The sequence below is a fragment of the Phyllopteryx taeniolatus genome, chromosome 12, assembly GCF_024500385.1.
Source record: "Phyllopteryx taeniolatus isolate TA_2022b chromosome 12, UOR_Ptae_1.2, whole genome shotgun sequence".
In the NCBI taxonomy this organism is placed as follows: Eukaryota; Metazoa; Chordata; class Actinopteri; order Syngnathiformes; family Syngnathidae; genus Phyllopteryx; species Phyllopteryx taeniolatus.
The window spans coordinates 18,517,949-18,544,655 of NC_084513.1; the positions used below are offsets into that span (position 1 = coordinate 18,517,949).

A 26,707-nucleotide genomic window follows, 5' to 3' on the forward strand; every position below is an offset into this window, starting at 1 on the left:
TTCTTCACTTGTACAGGGACAACCAAAAACAATAATTCCTTTTTGAACACATCCATTATCTTTCTTTAAACCTGGAATGAAAATGTATCTAGAGGCCGATACGTGATCAGATAATACTGCCTTTTTATTTAGACATGGTGGAACAGCATGTAGCGGCACGGTGGCCGACTGGTTAGAGCGTCAGCCTCACAGTTCTGAGGACTCCGCCTGTGTGGAGTTTGCATGTTCTCCCCGTGCCTGCATGGGTTTTCTCCGGGCACTCCGGTTTCCTCCCACATCCCAAAAACATGCATTAATTGACAACTCTAAATTGCCCGTAGGTGTGACTGTGAGTGTGAATGGTGTTTTGTTTGTTTGTGCCCTGCGATTGGCTGGCAACCAGTTCAGGGTGTACCCCGCCTCCTGCCCGATGACAGCTGGGATAGGCTCCAGCACGCCCGCGACTCTAGTGAGGAGAAGCGGCTCAGAAAATGGATGGATGGATGGAAACAGCATGTAGCTCATTATCCAAGGTTATTTTGAACACCCTGTTCCAAGTAACTCTACACAATTGCTTGTTTGTGATCACAAGGCAGCACAATGTTTAGTACAAACAGGACAGCAGTTGCCGTGTTAGTCTGAAGACTTCATATACTGCATTGCTCTGGACAACCTTGGTGCCTTGTTCAACAGTACCGAGTATCTTGACTCACCAACAGTAGAAATATCAGTCCTTACAAACTGACTGCTATTTTTCACCTGAGCAAGACTGTAGACTTACGACTACTGGGGAGTAACTTGATGTATTTATTTTTTTAAATAGCACATGGAAATTCCAAATATTGCCCAATGATATCAGTATACACATTATTAATTATATCATTATAAATAATTTGATTATTTTGAACTTTGACAGGTGAATTCACATGTAGCTTCAATGCTGACATATGTTTTCATGATTAAAAAAACGTGAGTTCTGCCAACTTACATCTTTATCGTTAGTGTTGCGCATACTTCGCAGATTGCTTTTACCCATGCTCCTTTGGTATGCCCACAAGCCTCTCAACATGAAGGAAAAGACAACTCTAACAGGTCTGATTGGTTCGGAGGAACTGCATTCTCTTGCTGTGGTCGACCTCCTGATTTGATATTGCTGAAGTGACACGTGACTATGACTGTCAGCAGGACTATTGCTCAAAGCACTTACTTTCCAAGTGCTCTCAGAAGAGATTCCAAAAGGCCAATTTTCTCAGCATCAAGTCAGTTTCTGTCTTTTACTTTCTAAATACAATTTACTGCACATCTTAAAGAGTGCTACAGCCTTGTGTTACTATGTCAATACATAATGCTGCATCAATCACAATCCCCTCAGCCTTTTCAGTACAACAATTTCATGTTAGTGGCAGACTTTAGACAGAGCAAGTGTTTGTTCTTGGATCAGAGCAGATCAAGAAAAAACATACACAGTCTGGAAACTATAGATGTATTGTCCTTGTTGTCAAATTTGAGTTGTAGCTCCAGGTTTCACACACTTTCAACGTGTATAGTGAATGTATTATTTGTAGGGCTGCTTGTGTAAACAAGTTTAAACCATGCATTGGCATTAGCTTCAACATGTTGACGCTTACATTTAGTCATTTGGCTCTACATCCATTTACATTTGTATTCGACCAGGGGGCACATTAGATTCAGATTCACCTGTTGCAAATTTTCAAGATTTATTTGTGAGCACATAACACAGGTCTGATTTAATTGGATCTTTTTGTGAAATTTTTGCACGTTTGTAATAATATTTGACAGCAAAAATGCAATATAGTTTCATTGATTACCTATGTGAATTAAGTAATAGAATTTTTCAAGGGATGGGAGGATCTCTGAGTTTTCTGAACTCCTGTTTCCATGCCAGTGTTGCAAAAATAATGATGCCTGATCTGTCATATTATTATATTTTAATGTTTTAAGCATAATACCAGTGCAGAATATGCATGTGAGCTGCAGGGTTTACTTTTTTTTTACACTTGGGGTTGCCATCCTCACGTTCTACACGGTAGCATCTGTGATTTCGAATGTCTATGGCTTTAAAAGGCTGGGCTGACCTGTTGAGTTGATGTGGGAGTCAACGAATGAGAGTGTTGAATTGGCTGTTGCTGGCTCAGAATAGCAGCGGGCCAGTGTTAGCAGCGGGCAGTGTTAGCCAGTCTGTGTTGAGGGGCTCTGTAGTTTGTTCAATAAAGTGGTTGAAAGTGTACCGGCGGCTGTCTATCCTTGACCACCTGTTTAAAATCTGCTTACAATTTGTTCAAACTAGCGGTGGTAAGCTAATTAAATTAGCTAATGGTGTTTACTTTACCAAAGACGTGCAGTTGTCCAAGACAATTCTCCTTTGGGGCAGAAAACATTGCACTTTATCTTCTTTTTTTTATGTGTGAAATGATCCCAAACTTTGCACATTCTCTGTCTTTTAAGCACTCTTTCCTCCTAGCTTGCGCTTATAGCTACATGAGTCTACAGTAAACGGTTTTGTGGAAAAATTATCATCGCAAAATACCGCATTATAGCGTAAAATCTGTGATAGAAAATTAGAAATGTACGATGTAATAATCCGTAATATAAATTAGATATGTACGATAAAAAAAAACTACATTAAAGTGAGACAGCGAGAGGTGAAGAACTGTATTATTTTCAGATGGGATTTTTACTCCAACAGTTCCTGTATATCTCATTAGATTGTGTAGGTGAACCTAATGTTTATTTTTTTTCTCCATTATATATGTATTTGCAAATGACCTCTTCCTCCAATTCCATGTCCTCTGAATAAGAAGCAAATAAACATACGTCTTTTTTAGTCAAGAAGAATAAAGAACATTGATTCACCACCCCCACCACCAGTGTGGAGCAAATACTGAGTGCAACCTTTTCATCAGTTATGTATGGTCGAGGGAGGAAAAAAGGAAAGCAGCATCTTGACATAACATCCCTTCATTGTGCTCTGGTCATCTCGAAAATCACTAAGCCCGTCATATATCAATGTACTGCAAATGTGGAAATGGGCTTTCAAGGGACACCAACACAGAGGAGTACTGTGCCCTTCCTTTTCTAGGTTAAAACAGCTCTGTGGCCTTACTGGATGAACTGTCTGCCCGACAACTTATCACATAGCCAAGATGGAGGAGTGAAGACATTATTTTCCAGTTTTTGTTTTTAAGTTTGAAAAGAGATGGGGAAAAAAAATATATTGGAAATAGGTTATTGCCTCTAAAGTAGAAGTCAGTTCTAAAGCGTTATTTGGAGTGCAATATATCCATCACAATCCAGGTAAGAAAATGTCATAAAAAATCTAATAAAGTACCAGCTGAGCGCATCCTGTATCAAAAAAATACAGCTGAAATACATTACTATTGATAGAGTGTACTACATTGTCAATGAGGGAACATTAAAATGATAGACAACCTATCAGCTCATTAACCACAGGAGTAAAGAAAGATAAACATTAACATATTCCATTCTAACTCTGGTTAATTCAGCATAAGGATCCCATCTATTTTTATACACGACGGCACAAACGGCAGCTTTTTTTTCCCACCACAGTCACATGTGCTGAATGTGGTAGTTTGCTGCCCCAATGTAAGTGCACTGTAAATTCCATCTGCGCCTTCATCACAATCTTCCATGGGGTAAACACCTGAAGTTACCAAGCAACCAACAAACAAAACCTCTGTGCTTTGTGGCATAAAAATGACAAGCAACAATACAAAATGGACTCTAATGGGCTGCTGCTGTCATTTGCTGCATCTTGGAGCACCATCTAGGGAGTTTTATAGGTTTAGCAACTGCAACATTTGTGCTTACAAAGGCCAAAGTAAATGGCTATAAAAAGAATCATATGTTTGGAAGCAGATGTCCTTCTATCACACACACCATACGACATCACTGTATGATTCCAGATTATGGTGGAGAATCCACAGACTTCATGAAATCATCTACACTAGTACATGAACTAATGGTAACATAGTGGGTATTAAGTGACATAATTACACTGATGATGTCTGACTACGATGACAACGAATCCATTTCCCCTCATCGCCTATGCTAAATGAAAAGCATGATAGCAAGAGGTCATGGATCAATCATTGTGTGTTAGTTCATTAATTTTGTTCACGTTTGTTGTCTTAGTTCATTTGTAAGTTAGTTTCGCTAGCTAGTGTCATTCGTTTGTTACGTTTGTTCAACTCTTTTGTTAGTTTTGCTACTTCGAGTCGTTTGTTTGTTTTGTTAATTAGTTTTGTTCCTCTGCAATAAACTAGCGACCAGTCCAGGGTGTACCCCGCCTCTTGCCCAGAGTCAGCTAGGATAGGCTACAGCGCAACCGCGACCCTAAAGAGGACAAGAGCTATGGAAAACAGATGGAATTTGGTATGCAAGTCAGTATTAGAAGTAATTATAATTATAAATATCTAGTGCCATTTGTTTGTTTATTCTTTAGTTTTCATTATCAACTGATAATAGGTTGAGTTTTGCTCGTTCACTAGTTTTGCGAGTCACTTATTTTTGTTCGTTTGTTAGTTTCATTAGTTTCATTTGTTCATTAGCGTTGCTAGTTTGAGTAGCTCATTTGTTAGTTTCATTATCAATGCCCTTGGTTAGATAGTTTTGTTCATGAATTGTTTTTGTTAAATGTAGTTTTTAGTTTCTTGTATTCATCATGTTAGTTTTGTTAACTTTCGTTTGGTCGTCTGCTCATTTTGGTTGTGTTGCGAGCTTGTTTTGTCATTTGTTAGTCTCGCCTGTTGGTTTAATACATTTGTTATGTTAGCACTGTTACTTATTGTTATTAGTATTGCAAGTAATTATTTTTATTTTTTTAGTTTGTGTTCATTAGGCTTGCTCATTCATTTGGTAGTAACTAACCCTAACCCTCTTGCTAATTATTTTCCATATGTTTACAATGTGACCTTATGCTTGTTATTTTATTAGTTTTGCTCCTTGGATTTCTTTGTAGTTTTGTTTTTGGTCATTTGTCTTGTTGGTTTCCTTTGTTCGTTGCACTATTTAATTCCATTTTGCTTTTTTGACAGTTGTTTAGCTTTTTGCTAGCTGTTTAGTGTTTTGTTTCTTTAATTAGTACTGTTCTTTGTCAGTGAATACGTTCTCAACCCATTGAGAAGACTTCAGGCTTGTGCATTGTGCTTCATTTCTTTGACAAAAACAAAGTAAACATTTCTTTTCCATGCTAATAGAGGTTTTGGCCGCTATTATGTAAAGTTTGATTTCCATCAGAAGCTGTCGACGATCCTGTGCAAGGCACTCAGGGGGAATTATTTCACATGAATAGCTGTTTATTAGTCAGACAGAAGCATAGGCTTGAAGCATGAAGGTGTATCCCTGCTTAACCTTCCTGTATTGAGCCAATCGCCGTGCCTCCGCATAACAAGAGCATGCACAGCTTTCTAATGAACTTTGACTCATTTTAATTACAGCAAAACAGTTTAAGTATGAAATCAGAGACACTTTTAGTGTGTTTACAAGCTGCCATCACGAGTTGCAATTACTTTGTGTCACTTGCATGTCAGTGATCTAATGCGCTATCAACCCTATTTACTGCCTTATTCTAAATAAAGTCTATAATATCACAACCGAATCACTGATGGTGTAGTGGTACATTCGCCTGACTTTGGGGCGGGCAGCGTGGATTCAGTTCCCACTCGAGTGACGGTGTGAATGTGAGTGTGAATGGTTGTCTATGTCGATAAGTGCCCTGCGACTGGCTGGCGACCAGTTCAGGCTGTTGTCCGCCTTTCGCCCGAAGTCAGCTGGGATAGGCTCCAGTGCAGCGTGAACAGGATAAGCAGTATTGAGAATGCATGGATGGATATTATAAACAGCTCTTGGTATTGATGCAGCGGAGCTTTGTTGTTGTCAATTAAAAGTGAGCATGTACACTAAGGACCTGATTTACTAAGATCCCTAAATAAAATTGCATGTTCATCCAAACAGAGAGCACATGCTGTTGGTGGCCATGTTGTGCGTGATTAAGTTAGATTGCAAACTTGTACTAAGATCTCAAATAGCGCGCAATAAATTGCATGTTTACTCACTCTAAGGCCTGGTACACACATACTGTAAGGATTTTTTTCAATCATCAAATATTTTTTTCAATCTGTTGCAGACCTCATACATAAAGATAATGAATCAGGCATTTAATAGTTTTGTACTGTGTGGCGTGCTCCGATATTCTCAAGACAGCCCACCACATGATTCTGTTCCACCACCGTACGAGAATCAAGTCCTCCAAGACACATATCTCATGTGAGCAAACGTGATCGAACGAAAACGAAGAAGAAGAAACATAGTACGAACTGGGACGCACAAGATGCAATGCGAAAGAGGGCACACGGGACGAGGGACTGATGGTAGCTTTGGGACTATTTTTAAGCGAGAAATCCCTTAACTAAAAAAATGAAAATGCCGTGGAAAAATCCTGGAGACAACGAGACATTAAATAAGCACTGTCGGACTTCCCACAGCTCCATGAGCTGGTCTGCTATTTCTGGCGTCCACCAAACTTTGTGTTTCGGGTACGACGTGTTTGTTTTTATTTACACCGCTTCCTTGTTCCTCAGTCAGGTCACTTGAGTCATGACTCGGGAGTCGCCAGCTTTCCTTACACACGTGAAGATTTCTGGTCGTAAAAAGTTAACACATTTAATATGTAAGATTGTCAACCCTGACCCATTTCTAAACCTATTATTGGGACAAGTTCAGTTTAACACAACTCAGACCCTTGGATAATCTTATAAAACATAAAATAACGTGGTGTTTGTCATCCTTGATCGAGGAAGGGGCAAAACAATGACAAAAATAGGGTTGGACACCTTAGATAGCTATGATGGCTTTCACCATGGAAATTTTGGGAGAGCACCGCAAGCATTAAATTAAGTTTGAAGTGATGGAATTGGAAGTGTTGGTGGAAGAGAAATAAACATATTACTGAATTACAGAAAGGAAATCCATCACTCCAATAGCTTTGGTGAAGCCAGCAACTGCCTAAAAGTCATGATTCCTCCCGAGTGACAATCCTGCATAACATTGCGTTTCAAACTTGGGACAGCACACACAGAAAAAGAGAGACCACCACCGGACTGTTCTCACAGTGCCATGAAATGACCAAGATTCAAGGAAATGCAGAGTTGAAAGATGTTTTGTCACTGACTCGCACCTAGTCAGTCTTAATAGCATTCGGAAGCTCCGAAATTGCTTTGCTGAACAGACGATAGATCAATAATTTTTGTTTCTGGCATTTCAAAAACGTTTAAATGAAGAGAAAAGATCTGTTCTTCCTATTGCCTGTCATTTTGCCCCAGTGTTAGCTCAGCAGGGCCGTTTGCACCTGCCTTTCAGGTGCGGTATTTAAAGTTGCCAAATCAGCCGTCCCAATTCGTCTCAGGCTTGATAAATTCCATTGTATGTGTTAAATTCATGTATTTATTTTTTTGCACATTCTGTATTTCTCCAAGAACATGCAAAAGGAACTGTGTGGCAATTTAGAGAATTTGTTAGATCAAATCATGGATCCGCCCACTTAGTAGATCAGCTCTGTTTCCATGAGTACTCAAGTTTCAATAATCCATTTGATAATCCAAAATATATTAGTATTTGACAAAAGGTATCACATGATCTGTCAATGTGATCGGCAGCTCTCATGTTGCTTTCCCTTCCATTTATAGTTGTTGCTCTTGCGGACAAACAGTATACAAGTCTGCTTTTTACAGACTGTCTAAATTAAGACACCGCAGCCGTGTTCTTATTTCCACTTATCTCTAATTGCGCCATAAGTAGCACCATTATGTTTAGTCCTTTTTGTGAGGCATTCGAAGCTGCCGACTTTGAAAAATAGTCAGCGGTATACCTGGCCAAAGAGATGTGCAGCATATGTGCTCTGCCATCTGCTGCTTCCAATTGAAGTCACAGACCTTCGTGTTGTTCTTTTACTTAAAAGACACTTACTGTACTTTTCTATTCCCTACTTGTCCTACCTACACGTGAGTTTGGCTAGTTACTTACTTATTGGGACGAACCTACTTAAAAGTAATGAGGCGTTGGATAAAGGTTTGTTTATTACACTAGTTAGTTTGCTCCATTAGTTTCGCTAGTTTATTTCATTAGTTTCATTCGTATCTTAGTTGGATTTGTTCAGTTTTGTTCGTTTCATTGGTTTGTTCAATAATTCAATAGTTTTGGAAAAAATGGGAGAATAATTTATCAAAATAAAAAATAAAAAAGATCTGCAAATAGGTGAATCTGCGACCCGTGAGTATGCGGGTGTGTGTGTGTGTGTGTGTGTGTGTGTATGTGTGTATATATATATATTGTCCGCAGTGGGACTCAAAACTGTGACCCTCTGGATCTAAAACCCAAGTCCTTACAGATGAGCGACTGTCTCCTCACTGTACCCTTTATGAATAATTTATGCTTTAAATTGCATCTGTAAAAGCTCTTACAACACATATTGTATCATCATTATCATCATCATCGTCATTCTCCTTTATCACATTACATACCGTTTGAACTATACTGATATATATACTTTCTGTTTAGCATTTAATCAATGTGTCACTTTTATAATTAAATCATTACAATATGTTGGGTGAATCAGTAATGTTAAGATTATTTTCCACGTGATACATTTCTACACTATAAGGTGCCTCCTAAAATTTCCAAAGAAATCCTGTTTTTAAACAGAAAAGATATCATAACATAACATTAACACATAACAGATAACATTGTGAAATAAACTGGATGAGATAGAATTATAATGCCCATGAACATCAGTATGCATGCATAAACCCATGCATTCCCACACACTCTTCCCTTTCCACTTTTAATAATGTCTCCAGAGGCGTTGTGTACAGAATAGCCAAGTTCCCTCCTCAAGTTCAAACTTGCACCATATCAATTCCAATGACACTATATTACATTTTGGGTCATGTCACAAGTCATAATGAAAGACATGATATGCTTGAAATGACTGGCGGCTGCTGCAGGTACAGACAGAGGGGCGTACGGTTGTCCTTGCGCGTAAAAAAAAGGACAGATTCAAGACAGAAATGAATTCCAAGCGACATAAAACAGTCAACGATGAAAGCAGTGCGATACGTTTGTAGGATGGGAATCTTCTTTTTATCCTTGGGAGAGGCGGCATGACGGGGAAAGCAATAGAGAGAAAAAGGGTTCCAACCACCAAGTAAATGTGTCATTTTTTTTATTTTTTTTTATGTCAAGGTATCCCTCAGCAACACACAACATGCAGGTGATTAAAAAAAACATTGCAGAATCAATGAGTGGCTGTTTCATGATAAAAACATTTCAAAATGCTCAAAAAATTATAATAATAATACTGTCTGGAGAAGAAAGTACATGCGTACACAGCGGGCTGTCACTATCAAATCTTTTTAGAATCAATTATCCAATAGATATTTCGTTGAGTACTTGAGTAATCGCTGCCGCCCTCGCATAAAAAAAAATAAAATCAATTGTTTTTATCAGACATTTTCTTTTCATTTATGATGACTGGACTTCTATCCTTAAACTGCATATGTTGGTAATTAGTGTATGGAATCAACTCCGTGCAGAATTTAAGACAACAAAACTAGCCTTTGCTAAAGAGTTAGCATTCACGATTAGCATTAGCGCGCTAGCGATAACCATTTTAGGCACAAAAAAAACTACCATTCAGCTCACTCATAGGTCATTTTATATGTACATTACACATCTAATAGGGTCTGAAAAATCACTTACAGATGCTCCTCTGTCGCTTTTAGGAATGTTTTTCCCTGGCCCAACAATGTGCCCGCCTGCAACAAATGTCCTAACGATAAACATGGACAAGGACCAAATGGTCCCGGGCGGCACAAATATGCTTTTATTAACGTGTTTTATTCCCTCAAGTTTTTGTGGTCGACTTCGCCGGGTTAGCCGATTTTTTTTTCCATAGCCCTAGTACACTAAGGAATGTTGCAGTGCTCAGAAGTTTCATTGTTTTGTTTCAATTAGCGATTGAACATGATTTCGGGATGGTGTTGTGTTGATGTTGGTAGCAACAGTATATGATGTCAAGCCAGCCGCCACAACGATTGTTCGTTGTCAATATTAACATGGATATTAATTATTTTTTTTAACTTGTATGTCAAGAAGATGACTTAAAACATTACCTGTATAACGGTGGACTAAACGCAACACATTATTTCAGTTACTTTCACTGTCAAAACTTGGTTTCCATATATAAAGAAAATCGGTGGTCAGGCAGCAGAATAAACCCCGCCTCTATAGCTGCCATTTCAGGCAAACTGATCAACAGTTATTAAAAAATGTATTGCCAGCAAGTAGTTAAAATTAAGTCACTGATGGTGTAGTGGTACACTCGGCTGACTTTGGTGCAGGCAGCGTGGGTTCAGTTCCCACTCAGTGACGGTGTGAATGTGGGTACGAATGGTTGTCCGTGTCTATATGTGCCCTGCGACTGACTGGCGACCAGTTCAGGGTGTAGTCTGCCTTTCGCCCGAAGTCAGCTGGGATAGGCTCCAGCGCCCCGCGACCCTAACCAGGATAAGCGGTGTTGAAAATGGATGGATGGATGGATAGTTAAAATTAAGCAATGTCCCAATGCTGCAGGCCGGTTGGTGGCTTCATTCCTTATTCCCACTGGACAGAATGCATACATATTTTATGATTAGCGATCAGGAGATATTCCGAGGCCCACAAAAAAAGTCATTTTTGTTTTTTCATACAATATCACAGCCGCGCTAATATTGTCACAGTATCACCTGACAGGAATCACATTTATGAAGGGAAATAAACTCATAGGGGGCTAAAATAGGGAAAAAGACATCAACAAATTAACCAGAGGTCCTCGTATAAATCTAAGTCAAGAAGATAAATAGACAAATAAAACATACAGCCTGCTTGACCTGGAGGCAAATAGCTGTGAATATTCATGTGCAATATGCTGCTGCGAGGCCTACCAATATCAATGCAGTTAAGATTAATGTGTGTATGCATCTTCAGCACATTTAGGAGCCATGATCAGCATATGTAGTAATGTGTCTGCTTTTTTATGTTGATTATTACAGAGTATGGAATCAAAGAGGAGGAGGAGGCCGTTATGGATTTTCAATCCACACGCTGCTTAGACATGCATGCCAACATGCTCTGCATCCACTTAGCGGAGGCGACGGCACCGCGTGGCAACAGCCGGTGGCACTTTACTGATTATTACCTTTCACTCAGCATTTAACGGCTTCCTCATTAGCGCTGAAACCTCACCACAGCGCAAGGACTTTTCCTTTGTCAGCACCCCAATCGGAGGCCGCATTCCCCTCGCCTCAAAACAAACCTATGGAGTGCGAGGGGCAAACATTGCCGTTAACAAGACAGCGGCTAAAGACTGACGGGAGCAACGATGCGTTTAGAGGGAGGGCTTTGTCTCGTTTTAATTTGACGCATAGGTGAGGCCTCAGGGAAAGTAGACACATCTGACATACACTAAAAGAAAAGTTAGGGACATTGAGCTTTTTGGTTTAATTTCAGAATGAACCTAAAATGCAATATTACCTTTACAGGTGAACGCAATTTCACCTTCTCTCTTCCCTTTTAGATGCATGTGTCCAACTGCTGAACTTGCTGTTTTCTAACCAGGAGCTGAACTACAGGTGTTTGACCCATGAGTCGACCAATACATTTCCTGGTTCATTCAGAATTGGTATCCAAACAGAGCTCCTTTCATGGAGATGGCAATTAAAGATCGTCACGTTGCTGAACAACTATTATTGTCAATACACACGTCCGCTTTCTGGTTTCAAATGGGATTGAATTCAAATCACATATAATCAACACTGTTCACGCTTTACTTTGCTACCCCAGTTCTCACCAACCACCCATCGCTCTCAGCGCATATTTGTGGTGACTTGAATATACTGTATGTATACACTGTTGATATGTTGCTTATGTATTACTAGGATTGTAAAATCAGTGAAGGACAGTTAATGTCATTATTTTTCTTAATGTGGCCAAATGCTGCGATTGGCTGGAGACCAGTTCAGGGTGTACCCCGCCTCCCACACCGGTCCTCAGAACTGTGAGGCAGACGCTCTAACCAGTCGTCCACCGTGCCGCAGTAAGTATTTGGATGAAATATATTTCCAGGTCATAACATAACAATCAAATAGAAGTCTAAATCCAGTGGAAACTGAGTGTGCCTTCTTGCGCAACATTATTCAAGTCACCCTCTGCCAGAAGCAGCAAAACTGTCTCGGACCATAAATGATTTTTATATGCTTCATTTTTTGTTTTCTTCATATTTTTTATCTCAGAGTAGAGCCGCTGCTCCTTCACATCGAGAGTAGCCAGATGAGGTGGCTGGGTCATCTGATTCGGATGCCTCCCGGACGCCTCCCTGGTGAGGTCCCACCGGGAGGAGACCACGGGGACGACCCAGGACACGCTGGAGAGACTACATCCTTCGGCTGGCCTGGGAACGCCTCGGGATCACCCCCGGAAGAGATGGATGAAGTGGCTGATGAGAGGGAAGTCTGGGCGTCCGTGCTACGACCCGACCTCGGATAAGTGGTAGAAAATGGATGGATATTTTTTACCCAAGTAATGCAGCCCTATGGGGGGCACAAGCCAGTGCAAACTGTAGGCTGGTCCCAAGCCCAGATAAATACAGAGGGTTGCGTCAGGAAGGTCATTGAGGTTAAAACTTTGCCAAACAAATATGAGCGTTCATCCAAAGAATTCCATACCGGATCGGTCATGGCCTGGGTTAACAACGTCCGCCACTGGCGCCGTCAATCTGCTGGGCGCTGGTGGAAATTCAGTTACTGTGGGTCGAAGGCGAAGAAAAAGAGGTGGAAAGCGGGTTCTTTGGGAGCAAGAGAAGAGGAAAGCACAGAGCCTAGAACTGAATGTGGGGACTTTGAATGTTGGGACTATGACAGAAAAATCTCGGGAGTTGGTTGACATGATGATTAGGAGAAAGGTTGATATATTGTGTGTCCAGGAGACCAGGTGGAAATAGGCTATAAGTTTAGGGGTAGGGTTTAAATTATTTTACAATGGTGTAGATTGGAAGAGAAATGGAGTCGGAGTTATTTTAAAAGAAGTGTTGGCTAAGAATGTCTTGGATGTGAAAAGAGTATCAGATCGAGTGATGAGGCTGAAACTTGAAATTGAGGGTGTTATGTATAATGTGATTAGTGGCTATGCCCCACAGGTAGGATGTGACCTAGAGGTGAAAGAGAAATTCTGGAAGGAGCTAGACGAAGTAGTTCTGAGCATCCCAGACAGAGAGAGAGTCGTGATTGGTGCAGATTCTAATGGACATGTTGGTGAAGGAAATAGGGGTGATGAAGAAGTGATGGGTAAGTACGGCATCCAGGAAAGGAACTTGGAGGGACAGATGGTGGTAGACTTTGCAAAAAGGATGCAAATGTCTGCAGTGAACACTTTTTTCCAGAAGAGGCAGGAACATAGGGTGACCTACAAGAGCGGAGGTAGAAGCACACAGGTGGATTACATCTTGTGGAGACTATGTAATCTGAAGGAGGTTACCGACGGTAAGGTAGTGGTAGGGGACAGTGTGGCTAGACAGCCTAGGATGGTGGTGTGTAAGATGATTCTGGTGGTGGGGAGGAAGATTCGGAAGACAAAGGCAGAGCAGAGAACCATGTGGTGGAAGCTGAGACAAGACGAGTGTTGTGCGGCTTTTCGGGAAGAGGTGAGACAGGCTCTCGGTGGACAGGAGGAACTTCCAGAAGACTGGACCACTGCAGCCAAGGTGATCAGAGAGGCAGGCAGTAGAGTACTTGGTGTATCTTCTGCCAGGAAAGGAGAGAAGGAGACTTGGTGGTGGAACCTCATAGTAGAAGAAATCATACAAGGAAAAAGGTTAGCTAAGAAGAAGTGGGACATTGAGAGGACTGAGGAGAGGCGAAAGGAATACATTGAGATGCGACATAGGGCAAATGTTCAATAGAATTCTAGCGAGTGAGAAGATGCCTGAGGAATGGAGGAAAAGTGTGCTGGTGCCCATTTTTAAGAACAAGGGTGATGTGCAGAGCTGTGGGAGCTATAGAGGAATAAAGTAGATGAGCCACACAATGAAGATCTAGAGAAAGCCTATGACAGAGTACCCAGAGAGGAACTGTGGTACTTTTTTTGCAGAAGTCTGGAGTGGCAGAGAAGTATGTTAGAATAATACAGGACATGCACAAGGGCAGCAGAACAGTGGTGAGGTGTGCTGTTGGTGTGACAGACGAATTTAAGGTGGAGGTGGGACTGCATCAGGGATCAGCCCTGAACCCCTTCCTGTTTCCAGTGGTGATGGATTGGCTGACAGATGAGGTTAGACTGGAATCCCTGTTGACCATGATGTTTGCAGATGACATTGTGAGCTGGAGTGAAAGCAGGGAGCAGGTGGAGGAACAGTTAGAAAGATGGAGGCATACACTGGAAAGCAGAGGAATAAAGATTAGCTGAAGTGAGACAGAATATATGTGCATGAATGAGAGGGGTGGTGGGGGGAAGAGTGAGGCTACAGGGAGAAGAGATAGCAAGGGTGGAGGACTTTAAATACTTGGGGTCAACCGTCCAGAGCAACGGTGAGTGTGGTCAGGAAGTGAAGAAACGGGTCCAAGCAGGTTGGAACGGGTGTAGAAAGGTGTCAGGTGTGTTATGTGACAGAAGAGTCTCTGCTAGGATGAAGGGCAAAGTTTATAAAACAGTGGTGAAGCCAGCCATTATGTACGGATTAGAGACAGTGGCACTGAAGAGACAACAGGAAGCAGAGCTGGAGGGGGCGGAAATGAAGATGTTGAAGTTCGCTCTCGGAGTGACCAGGTTGGATAAAATTAGAAATGAGCTCATCAGAGGGAGAACCAAGGGTCGATGTTTTGGAGACAAAGTTAGAGAGAGCAGATATATAGTGAGTATATTGGTAGAAGGATGATAAGGATGGAGTTGCCAGGCAAGAGAGCGAGAGGAAGACCAAAGAGAAGGTTGTTGGATGTCGTGAGGGAAGACATGAGGGCAGTTGGTGTTCGAGAGGAGGATGCAGGGACAAGCCGAAAGGAAAAGAAGATATTTTTTATCCAAGTGTCCGTTTTGATGCCAAAGTATTTTAGTAAGTTTCGGTCCCAGGGAGGAACCAAATTCATCATTTTGAGAGGAAAACCCTGGTATAATTTTGAACATTACCCCGTATCAAAACCATTTGGTATAAAGAGATTACTTTTTATTACAATTGATTTTTATGACAGAAATAGTGCAACTGTGATGATCTGAATGATTCATGTGGCGCAGGCAGCTTGTAGTTTTAAATAAAAAAAAAAAAAAACACCCCAACTGAGTATCTTCAGGTTATAAGTTCAGTGAATATGATTTCCATACATCCATTAATATCAACAGGACTGCAACAGTAACAACAGAACTGTACAGTATAAAGTAACAGGAACGAAATAAAGTTATGTCTCCTGGTTCATGCTAAAAAAAACAAAACACTCAAAGCGCCAATGCTGACAGGATGCCAACATATTGACATTAACTTTACCTGCCTGGGGAAGTTCACTCCATCCACTGCAAGGCTGAGCTCTCCTCACCTCAGTTTCAGACAGTCAGTTTTACTACTTAAAAAAAAAAAAAGTCTGACTTGACAGCCAGTGTGTGGACCAGGGATTTGGGCCTGCGTAGGAGCTTTAGAGCGCCTCGTTGTCGGCTGTGAGCACGCTAACGGCATGGAGAGAAGGCAGAAGAGCAAGGTAAAAACAAATTTGAAGTCCGACATGACAGTTAGCATGTGGACAGGGGGTTCGTGCTGGCGTGGCTGCTTTAGAGCGCCTCATTGTTGCGGTGTGAAAAATCCCAGTGTTTTCATTCCAGTCTTTTTTCGAAAAAACCTTTAAATCCCTGGCATCTGCAAAAACATCTGCTCTTTCTGCATATGCTGTTCAGAGCCGTGGTGAGCTGGAGCCTATCCCAGTTGACATCGGGCGAAAAGCAGACTCCACCCTGGACTGGTCGCCAGTCAATTAGAGGGCAGATATGGGTACTGCTGCACAGCCACAGAGGAAGGCCAGAGCAGAGATTTGAACATGAACATATTAACTGTTAGTCAGATGTGCTAACCACTCGCTCACCATGCTGCCCATGACATTTTATGTTGTGGAAAATCGCATTTAAGACGAATTTAAACAGAACCCCCAAGGCCAACAACTTCTACTGGTAAGTGGCAACTGACAGCTGAAGCAATGACTTTTTTGAGAATATATCGCCAAAACCATGTCAAATGATGTTCTTGTGATGTTATCTTTGGGTCACAGTGTTTTATCATACCCCTGTAAAAATATATAATAGGGCGCACGGGAACAGGACTGATTGTTTTTATAAGGGTGCATGCATCACTTCCTGGGACATTAACTACTAATGCAATGTTAAACAAAGTGAAGACAATTCCCAGCTCTGCTCATTCATCCCTCCTTCCTTTGGCCCACGCTTCAGCGGAGGTGATAAAAATCAAGTATTCCCCTGCTTCCCCCCTTTATGTGGACGTCGTTGTGTGCCGCTCCGGCGCTGCAAACCAGCAAAACGACGCCCGCGACGGCTCTGTGGAGAGCGAGCATCATGGGGCCATTTTGGCCGTCACTGAGCGCGACGGATGAGATGCAAGGTGGAGATGGCGCGCAAACAAAAATCCCCTCTGCAGCACCAAATCCGGTCATTTGGTTGAATTCCTCCTCTTGGACAAGTGTGACAGCGTCAGCTTGCATTGCACAGGAGCAGGAATAGCCTTTAAATAAGACATATTACACTCACCTACGAAAGTAATGTATTTTTGTTGTAGACTGAAAACATTTGGGTTTGACATCAAAAGACACTGTACTTCTGTTCAGGATGTTTTCTGCAAATAGTCGTTTGTGATAACTTCACTTTTGCCCTTTGGATGTTTTGCTGATGTGACTAACAGTTGTTTTTAGGTATTCTTTACATCTGTCACAATGTTTCGGTCTTCAATAGCTTCTGGTTTTCCTTGATCTACCAGTCTGAGGTCTGTTACTTTGTAGTGGTTTGTGTTTTGTTTTTTTTCTCTTCTTTTTAGGACATTCCAAATCGTTGCATTGGCTTTGTCCGGTATTCTGAATGAATGTCCATCTTCTCTCAGCTTCACAATGTCTTGTTTTTCTACTCATAGACACCTATCTGGTTTCGAAGGTGGTTAACGTGAAATTTGGGTCACGGGTGGAGAAACTTGATTGAAGGGCGGGATTATTAAAATTAGCCCAATTGTGATTTTCCATCTGGCCAAAATCAACGGGTTGCTTAAAAACACATGACTGACATAGGCAGCTTAAAAAAAATATTTGGTTGTGTAATTTTACACTTGACAGGTAGGCAGGCACTCTGGAGACCCAACTATTTGTATACAAGCAATTAAAAAGACACTTTTCAGTAACATGTCCCCTAACACAATGATGCTGCCATATAGATGTGCTAACTGCAGGTGATTTGTGATTAGATCTGAAGGATAGCATAGAAGTCGTAAAGCATCAAGATGACAGCTATTCCCAGCTCCGTCTCAGCGCGTGTGACGGACAGGAAGGTCACAGTGGTTTGGTAATTCATCATCGACTAATCCCACTCACTGCCCCCACCCCATCTCCCACCATGCAGGGACTCCCATTTAACCTTTCTAATCCTTTCCGTTCCATTACATGATGCGAGAGAACCTGTGCACATTATACACTCCAGCGGCGCTCATTTGTGCCCTTATGCAAGCGGCCCAGGATCAAATAATATCAGCGCTTGTATTTCAGTCCGACTCATGGCTGAGAGTAAACAAACGATCGCATCAGATGTGACTTTATTGTGATGTGACCTCCTTCTGTATTGTAACATCGTTTCTCTGATGCTAACTCAATCCAGACAGCAGTTAGGGGCTGTCGATGCGACATGTTTTTAAATGAAAACTGGTAACAGATAACAAATAGTGTTCTTTGTTTATATGACAATTATATACATATAAGTTCTAAATAGAACTTTGGAGGCGTCACTGTGCTCATACAAAAGGTTAGACAGCAGAGTACCGTACCTTAAGAATTCTTGGAGTGCACATCTGCAAACAGCCTCAAGCCAGCTCATCGGTTGGGTGAATCGTGGCCTTGCTCTGACAAAAACTTTGTACCAGTGGAGGTGTTAAAATTTGCCTTCTCTTTATCATTAGTTCATAATTGATATCTCAAATTGCGAGTGAGATGCGTGTTCCTACCTCACGTTTTGGCTCACAACCACGAAGCAAAAAAGCGACCAAGCAACTGACTTCAGAAAACTGTACATCATCTATTGCTTTGAATTATTATTTTTCTTGCCACAATTGTACAAAAATGTAAAATTTAAGGAGCAAGTGTATTCTTGTATGTATAAATAATGCCTTTATTCTGGAAAACACAATTTCAGACTTTTTCACAGATCATTGGACACTGTGTTGTGTTTCCTGTGCGACTGTGCATGTGACAATTGAGGCAGCCAACAACAGAAAAATCTTCATCATGTGTTTTTGAAGGCAGGCCCAGGCACATCAATGGAACTGTCACTGCTGTTTCATATAACAGAAAGCCGAACAGTAGAGGTTGTGGCAGTCATATGAAGGCTGCCATATGCTCCGCATGACTTAATCGAGTGTGACAGCACCTCTGAGCTGGACTCCAACAGTGTTGATTAGTTGGCCAACAGATGCTGCAATATCTACCGTACTCGACGTGTTTCAAAAACCGACAATGCGCGGTCATCCATAGATGAGATCCATAGACATTTTAAAAATTAACTTCAGTGAGAAGCGGGCAGGTTGCACGCCTCAAGGGCACGGCCATCCCGCGCAAATTTGCTGAGGGGCTCATAACACCTCACCTCTATGACTCATTCAAAGGAGCAGATCAAACGGCGTCTATTCAGGGGGTGACATCATCTGGAGACAAGATGAAATTGTTCGCTCACTTCTCCGAGATCGCTTGTGATAGCGGCGACACGGATGAAAAGGCGTGAGTGGGTTAGTTATGACAGGCACCGGGAAACAGGTGGGGCTTTTATCAAATATGCGCAGTTGTGATAAACCTGCTAGATAGGATTATAAAAACAAATTCTTTTGTTTTATTAGTTGTGTGCAAAACAAGGGAACTGTCAGAAATGTTGACACGAATAGTTTGGAACTTTTGGATTTATCGACTAAATGGAAAAAAACTGCAGATGCAGTGCTATGATGTTCAGATGTGTTATTTATTGCACCTGAGCTACTAGCTCTGTAACTTCATATCCACCAACCATAACATTAGGTACACTTGTACAATGCAGTTTGTCCCCAAACCAATCCACCATTGTGGCGCATCATTGCTCGTATCAGAGATGAGTTTGAAGCAGATGGAACTGTTCAAAGCGTCCAAAAGCAACATTTTGGAGGAGAACAATTGGTGGAAATACTCTTCCGATCCCCAAAGAAATCCCGTCGATCATTGGGTCGTGAGATACGAAATTCCAAACTCGAGCGTCCATTGGAAGCCAGCCAATTGCACAGGAATGCGTAGACTAGATTAGAGTCACAAAAGTGTTGTCTCTTAGGTCATTAAATATGTTCAATTTAAAGGTATTTGTCTTTTGTGAAGAAGGCGTTCAAATATTATTTATAACATTTGACTGGGATAGGCTCCAGCTCACCGGCCACCCTACTGGTAATAAGCGGTATAGAAAATGGATGGCTGCAGGTTACCAAATCATTAGCCAGTGCAGTTGAATGGCACTGCAAATAATAAACACGTTAAATTAACACATCTCTGACACTATCAATCAAAACTGACAATTTTCAAAACAGCTCTTGTATTGGATCTTTTGAGATGGTGAAGGTGTCCCTAATGCGGTGTCAGTTTAGTGAGGTAGTGCTGTGAAATGCATTTAGGAGGACCAAAGGGATCCCATGTTGGATATAATGTGAAACAAGCACTATGTCTCAACTCCTCATCCCGTTAAGCTTGGCTTCTCCAAAATTCCTCCCCGTGAGACACTTCTGCTGATGCAGGATGAAAAAAGCTCGCGCTGTGCTCGCCGCGCGCCAAGATTTTTAGATGAAACCATCACTTCTCCTCCAAACTCACCTTTACGCTTAACCGCCGACTTTAATTCTCCCAAACACAGCTGTTTCTGTTTTGAGCGCGTGACTGACCCTCACTGGTAAAACCGTCGTGCTTTAGCAGCTGTTTCTTATCGTGTTTCGTCGTGCCAACGAGCGCAACAATTGGAAAGTGGCCTGTCATGCTCGGTAATGTGAATTATGATACTTCCCACGTTCACACAATGCAAAGTGTTCGCTAAGGAATTTGGCGAGAAACTGTAGAAAAACTAAAACATTTTTATTACTTTGGAACTGGAATTTTCTAGCAACATGAGGAAAATCCATCCATTTTCTATACTGCTCCAAAGTCATGAAAAATAGAAATGCCCTCTCAGCTCTGAGACGCTGTGGGCGAGTTCGCTTGAATGAACATGCCCCGTACAATTTTCACCTGTCAGTCGAGCATATCCCTACGCATTCCTATATGTTTGAGCTGTGAAAATATATCCTCTTCAAAGGGCTTCTTCTAACAGGTAATCAAAAACCACAGCCTTGCAAATACGCCAATACAGTGCAGCATATTGTATGTGGGGCCTCAAAACCTGATACACGGTCACGTTGCAGCGCACCAGTAGATGTCTGGTGCTAATCGCTTCGTGTACGGCTAAGCGGCTTCGTGTACGGCTAAGCGGCTTTCGGCCACGTCGCTCGTGAGCGGTGGGCCTCACTAACTCGCAATTGCACCGGTTAACCACTGATGCGAATGAAGGGACGACTCATGGCTCAAGGCACTGGGCTCTGTTTACACCACGCCCCAAAAATCCAGAAAACTGAAGTTTAATGCAACATCGCCACAAATGAGTACTATATAGTTCTCAGACTTTGCACACATTTTCAGAAATTATCTTCAAATGTATAATGCATTTAGAAACAAATCTCCAAATTCGCCCCTGCCATGCTCTTTAAGAACAACCCGCGAGCTTAATGCTAACATATAATCAAAAATGCCATTGACATGCTAACGGTTAGCATCAGTTATAGAACCCAGTCTTTCTATTTTAAACATATTTCATAAAGTGGTGATACTGGGTTGTTGTTTTTTTTAACCATACAAGCGATAATGAGGAAGATGACAATTAGAAAATGGGAGCGCTATTGTTAATCTTCCTTTCGTCAATACGGTTTTTAAATTATCGCACTCATATCTTTTTTTTAATGTAATTTATTATACTCATTATAATCCCTCAAGGAAAAGTTCAACTCACACTCTGCTGTAACTGTACCGCTGCACACCACAAATAAGACCAGATCACACACACCTCTTACACCTCTTCAGCTGGGGGTGTGGTGGGTACGGTGCCTTGCTCGAGGGCACCTGGACAGTAGCCAGCAAGCAGATTAACATTTTTACATTTTTCGCCCTGGCCATTCAGCTCTGAAACCCAAATCGTTACCGATCAGCTACTGCTGCCCCTGTATCAGTGATGATATCGGTATCAGTAACAATATTAATATCAGAATTGCTATCAATATGGAGGATCCAAACACCCTTCATTTTACGTTGTATCGTGAGAGTATGGAATTTTCTGATATTGGCCAACACTAATGAATAGGAGATTTTTGCAGTATCCGTTCATCACATAAAGCCATTACTTAATGCTTCTGTTTTCATTACATTGACAAAATGCTTGGCTATACTAATTATGTAACTGTATATTTATGTCTCTCGCGATTAGTTTCAAGGGCGGAAAAAAGTCCCGCATCTCCAGTTGGTAACCGTCACAGTCAGTCTATCAATCAGCTATATAATGTAATTGGAAGTGAGATGCGCTTTAATTGCCTTTTATGACGTTTTTAATCATGTGGAAAAGAGTCCCTTCTGGTTGGAGACACTTAAGCGAGTGGCAGCCGCAGTTCCGCCTGGCGTTGTCGCTAAAATGTACGCGGGGACGGGTTAGTTAATCTGCTTATGGCTGACCATTCATTATCCATTATCTATGCACGCAGGGTTGGCTCCAGCACGGAGCAGGAAGGCAATCTCACCGCGGCCGCCTGGAGGGACTCTTCACATTAGGATTAAATATTGTTATCTTCATGTAGCTCGCACGTAATTAACGGCCGTGGAAGCAAAGATACCCATGTTGACCACTGACCTCTGCGGAGGAGTATAAGGGCCACGATTGAAAGGAAAATCAAGGAAAATTACAACAAAAGAAGAGGAAGATATGTGTCAGTTTTCAAGCACTGTTGTTTTCGTCAACGATGACGATGACAAGGCATCGACATTTCTGCCTATATTCATGCGTGTAATGTCTGTCAAGAGATACAAATTAAAAAAAACAATGCTGCTGACTCCAATCTTTGTTTGGTCACGCCCAGAACCTGGCATGCAGCGCGCATTCTGGACCATGGCGGCAGCGTCGAAAAAAGGGGCTTGGTGGTCGGAAACGATAAAACCATACATGCATATACTTAAGACATAATCTATCTGGGGGAAAATAAAATTAAAATGGCGGCATTGTGGAGGGAGACAATGGTAAATGTGGCCACAAACTAATTTGAAGCGACACCTGAAGGCTCACCACGCCGATGTTCCTGGAAAGGTAAGTCACAACAAGTCCTCTTGACATATCTTAAACATATACTGTTACTCGACAATCGGCTTGTGACAAATTTCATAGTAAACCCCCGGTGCAAACGGGATGCTAGCTAGCTAGCTTCAGGCTGAAGTTAGCGTCGTTGTGCCAACGTCTTAAACATATACTGTTACTCGACAATCGGCTTGTGACAAACTTCATAGTAAACCCCTGGTGCAAACGGGATGCTAGCTAGCTAGCTTCAGGCTGAAGTTAGCGTCGTTGTGCCAACGTTAATGCATGGAAGCAGCGCATCTCCATCAGTGGGAAAGTCTAGGCTCGAACTATTCTGGTAACGAATCTGGTTACGCAAAAGCGTTAAGGTTAACGGTTTATGAATTGCAACACTCGATACAACATGCTAGCCTTGATCCCAATTTCCAATCCTTATTCATTTGTTAAAACTACAATCAAATCCTTTGAGTTTTCGTCGACTAAATCTGGAGTAAAACTATCACATATAGAAATGATTCAAATGTGACTAAAGCTAATAAGCATTTTCGTACAGAAGACTAAAACTAGGCACGGTGGCCGACTGGTTAGAGCGTCAGCCTCACAGTGCTGAGGACCCGGGTTCAATCCCCGGCCCCGCCTGTGTGGAGTTTGCATGTTCTCCCCGTGCCTGCGTGGGTTTTCTCCGGGCACTCCGGTTTCCTCCCACATCCCAAAAACATGCCTGAATTGGAGACTCTAAATTGCCCGTAGGCATGACTGTGAGTGCAAATGGTTGTTTGTTCCTATGTGCCCTGCGATTGGCTGGCAACCAGTTCAGGGTGTACCCCGCCTCCTGCCCGATGACAGCTGGGATAGGCTCCAGCACGCCCGCGACCCTAGTGAGGAGAAGCGGCTCAGAAAATGGATGGATGGATGGATGGAAGACTAAAACTACGATTCAAACTACGATGGGTGCCAAGAACAACACTGTTTTCAAGAAAACATTCTCAATCGTTACGAAATAGTTTATGTTAATGAGTGTCAAAAATTCCCACACGAACCCAAACGCAACAGCCCTATTCTTACATACATTATTTCCAACAAAAACAACTTGTTTTCTCATAATATGACAACTTTATTTTCATTCGATTCTGACTTTATCTTGTCAAAATTTGGATTTTTTTCATATAATTCCAATATGATGTCTTTTTAAATATTGTGTTACAGCTTTTTCTCTCAATATGCCAACTTTATTTATGAAATATTCTGAAGTAATGTTTTGTAATATGTAGTGCAATTAAATTTCTTTTTTAAATAAAATGTGGCACGGTGGTGACTGGTTACAGCGTCTGCCTCACAGTTCTGAGGACCGGGGTTCAATCCCCGGCCCCGCCTGTGTGGAGTTTGCATGTTCTCCCCGTGCCTGCGTGGGTTTTCTCCGGGCACTGCGGTTTCCTCCCACATCCCAAAAACATGCATGCTAGGTTAATTGACAACTCTAAATTGCCCGTAGGTGTGAATGTGAGTGCGAATGGTTGTTTGTTTGTATGTGCCCTGCTGCCCGATGATAGCTCCAGCACGCCCGCGACCCTCGTGAGGAGAAGTGGTTCAGAAAATGGAGGGATGGAATAAAATGTGTAAAATGTGTTTAATCTTGTAATTTGATATCCCTTTTGAGTAAGAATCCCCAAAACGTTTTTGCATAGTATTAAACTTTTTTTTTTACCCTCATTCCTGTCATTCAGAATGTAATCTTTCAAAAAAAATTCATAATGTTACAATTATTTCTCATGAGACAGGTTTATTTTTCAAAATATATATGAAAAAAGTAACTTTGTTTTAGTAGTATTATAACCTTTTCTCTCAAAATGACTACTTTTTTTTCTCATAATATGACAACTGACAACTTCATTTTTTCCTTGTAATGTGACTTTCTCGTGAAGTTTCTTTCTTGTAGTATTACTATAGTGGAACCTCAGTTAACAAACAATTAACCGGTCACGAAAACTGCAATTGAATCTTTTTTTCCCCCTTCTCAAGTAGGATGGCTTTTTCCCCTCATAATGAATTTTTTGATGGTAATATTGGGACTTTTTCTTGTTGAAAGTCTTGTTTATTATCTTCATGTATAGTCAGTAGCCCTAATACTCCTTCATAGGGTTCGTTTTTGGCAGTCAAGGTTTACAACTTTGTATGCAATTTTATGAAAATTGAACAAGTGGTTGAGGTGTTGCTGCATCCTCATTCTGCAGCAAACCAAAAATGAATCTCATTTGATTGTTGTTGTTTTTTTCAACCATAAACACGCACTTAAGTTTCTTGGGGTCAATGGTGTGACATTGCAATCGTACCTGGGATCTCCTGGAGGGGAACATGCGTGAAGATGAAGCCCTTGGCCGCACAAGCCTCCCTCACCTCGCTGCAGTTCCTTGCTTTCAATTCTGCTTTGGCTGCGATACACAGCGCAAAAAAAGTGTAAACGAGCATCTCCAGTCTGAGCATTATGGACATGGTTGAAGATCTAGGCGCTTCTCTGCTGTATCCTGCTAATTTAAGGGGGAAAAAAATAATAATAAAAATAAAAATGCAAGATCCACTGGTGCTTGGAGCTTTTAGTCAGTTAATGCGTGAAAAGCCAAGCGAGCACGTGTCCCTGAGGAGAAAACGTCTTTAAAATGCAGAAAGTGGTGCTTAATTAAGAGCCCCCGCCATGCATCGCAGAAGAGATGGCGCGCATGGAGTTGCCACATGGATCCGAAGACGAGAAGCGCCCGGCCCGCAACTCAACTTGTCTGAGCCCGGCAGCGGACGTATGAGAGCCTCGGCGTGCTGCGTTCAAGTGCAACTGCTGTGAGAGTGAGTGCAGAGCAGAGACTGCGCTGTGCGCGACGCCTCAGATGCTGAGGCGATGCAAAGCAGCCCACAAAATGCGGACTGGAGCCCACTGCAGACACCACTTCCAAGTACTGAAGAGGGAAATAACTTCAATGATATAAACATAATAAAACTTCAGCGTAACAGTGTTTATCTCTCAGCATTCTTACCAAGATTTTTGCTTTTAGAAACAAGCATGTGTCCTAAATATGGCATGAATGTTGAGAAAGAAGTATTCTTACTGATTACATATAGTTTAAAAAAAAAAAAAAAAAAAAGATTTATTCTAAGGCCCGGGGGGGCACATTCGGCCCGCCACCTCAATTTATGTGGCCCGTGAAAGCAAATCAAGCGCGTCAACTTCATGTTTCATGTAAAATAACAACATTACAAATCGTCTTCCCTTTTATATAACGTTGATTGCCGATCCCCATTTCAAAAAAGAAACTGAATTAACAACTTTTTACTGCCTTCTGGTTTCAAATATAGTTATTCATCTTTTTTTTTGTGTGTGTGTATATGTACTAACATGAGGCAATTGTACATTTACTGTATATGTGTTTGCGCTCATGACGGCCCTCCGAGGGAAACCATAACTACGATGTGGCCCGCAGCAAAAATGAGTTTGACACCCCTGTTCTAAGAGAACAGCACACTTAGAATAAAACTACTGTTTAAAGTTCCTGTAAAGTACAAGTAAAAACATTTTTATAAAATTGACACACCACAGATAAGTGTTGTTAACAAGCCTGCCACATTTGAATGAATAGAAAAATTGCCAAGAATGTAAAATGAGGCTCCGAAATTGTGAAAAATAGAGACCGGGTTCCAGATGTCAGACACTGATGCCGTGTCCGCTGAATGCGCTGAAAACACGCCCCGCTTTACCTTTACCTGTCAATCAAATACGTTTGTTCAGCATATGCGCTGTAGTGTGAACTAAAATGTTATGTCTTCGCACGTTTTCAGCACTTATCTTCAAACCTATTTCATGTATTTAGAAATGAATCACTGCAATCACTTTACAGGGTCTTTAAAGACAAACATTCTAATATATGTATAAAACATAACTAATAAAAATGTGTCAAAAACGAATGAACCCAAAACATAAAACAAACAAACACTTACACTGTATAATATA

The 26,707-nt window shown here is 41.5% G+C and overlaps 1 protein-coding gene across 2 annotated transcripts in view; it reads right to left on the reverse strand.

The window, feature by feature from the left end:
• Window positions 1-25,538, reverse strand: part of gpc6b (glypican 6b) — a 94,806-nt gene extending 69,268 nt beyond the window's left edge. For both annotated transcript variants that reach the window (XM_061792228.1, XM_061792227.1), the window contains exon 1: window positions 25,044-25,538. In XM_061792228.1, coding sequence (XP_061648212.1) covers window positions 25,044-25,203 — 160 coding nt within the window. In that variant the 5' untranslated portion in view covers window positions 25,204-25,538. The remainder of the gene's footprint in view (window positions 1-25,043) is intronic.
• Window positions 25,539-26,707: the final 1,169 nt, after the last annotated feature.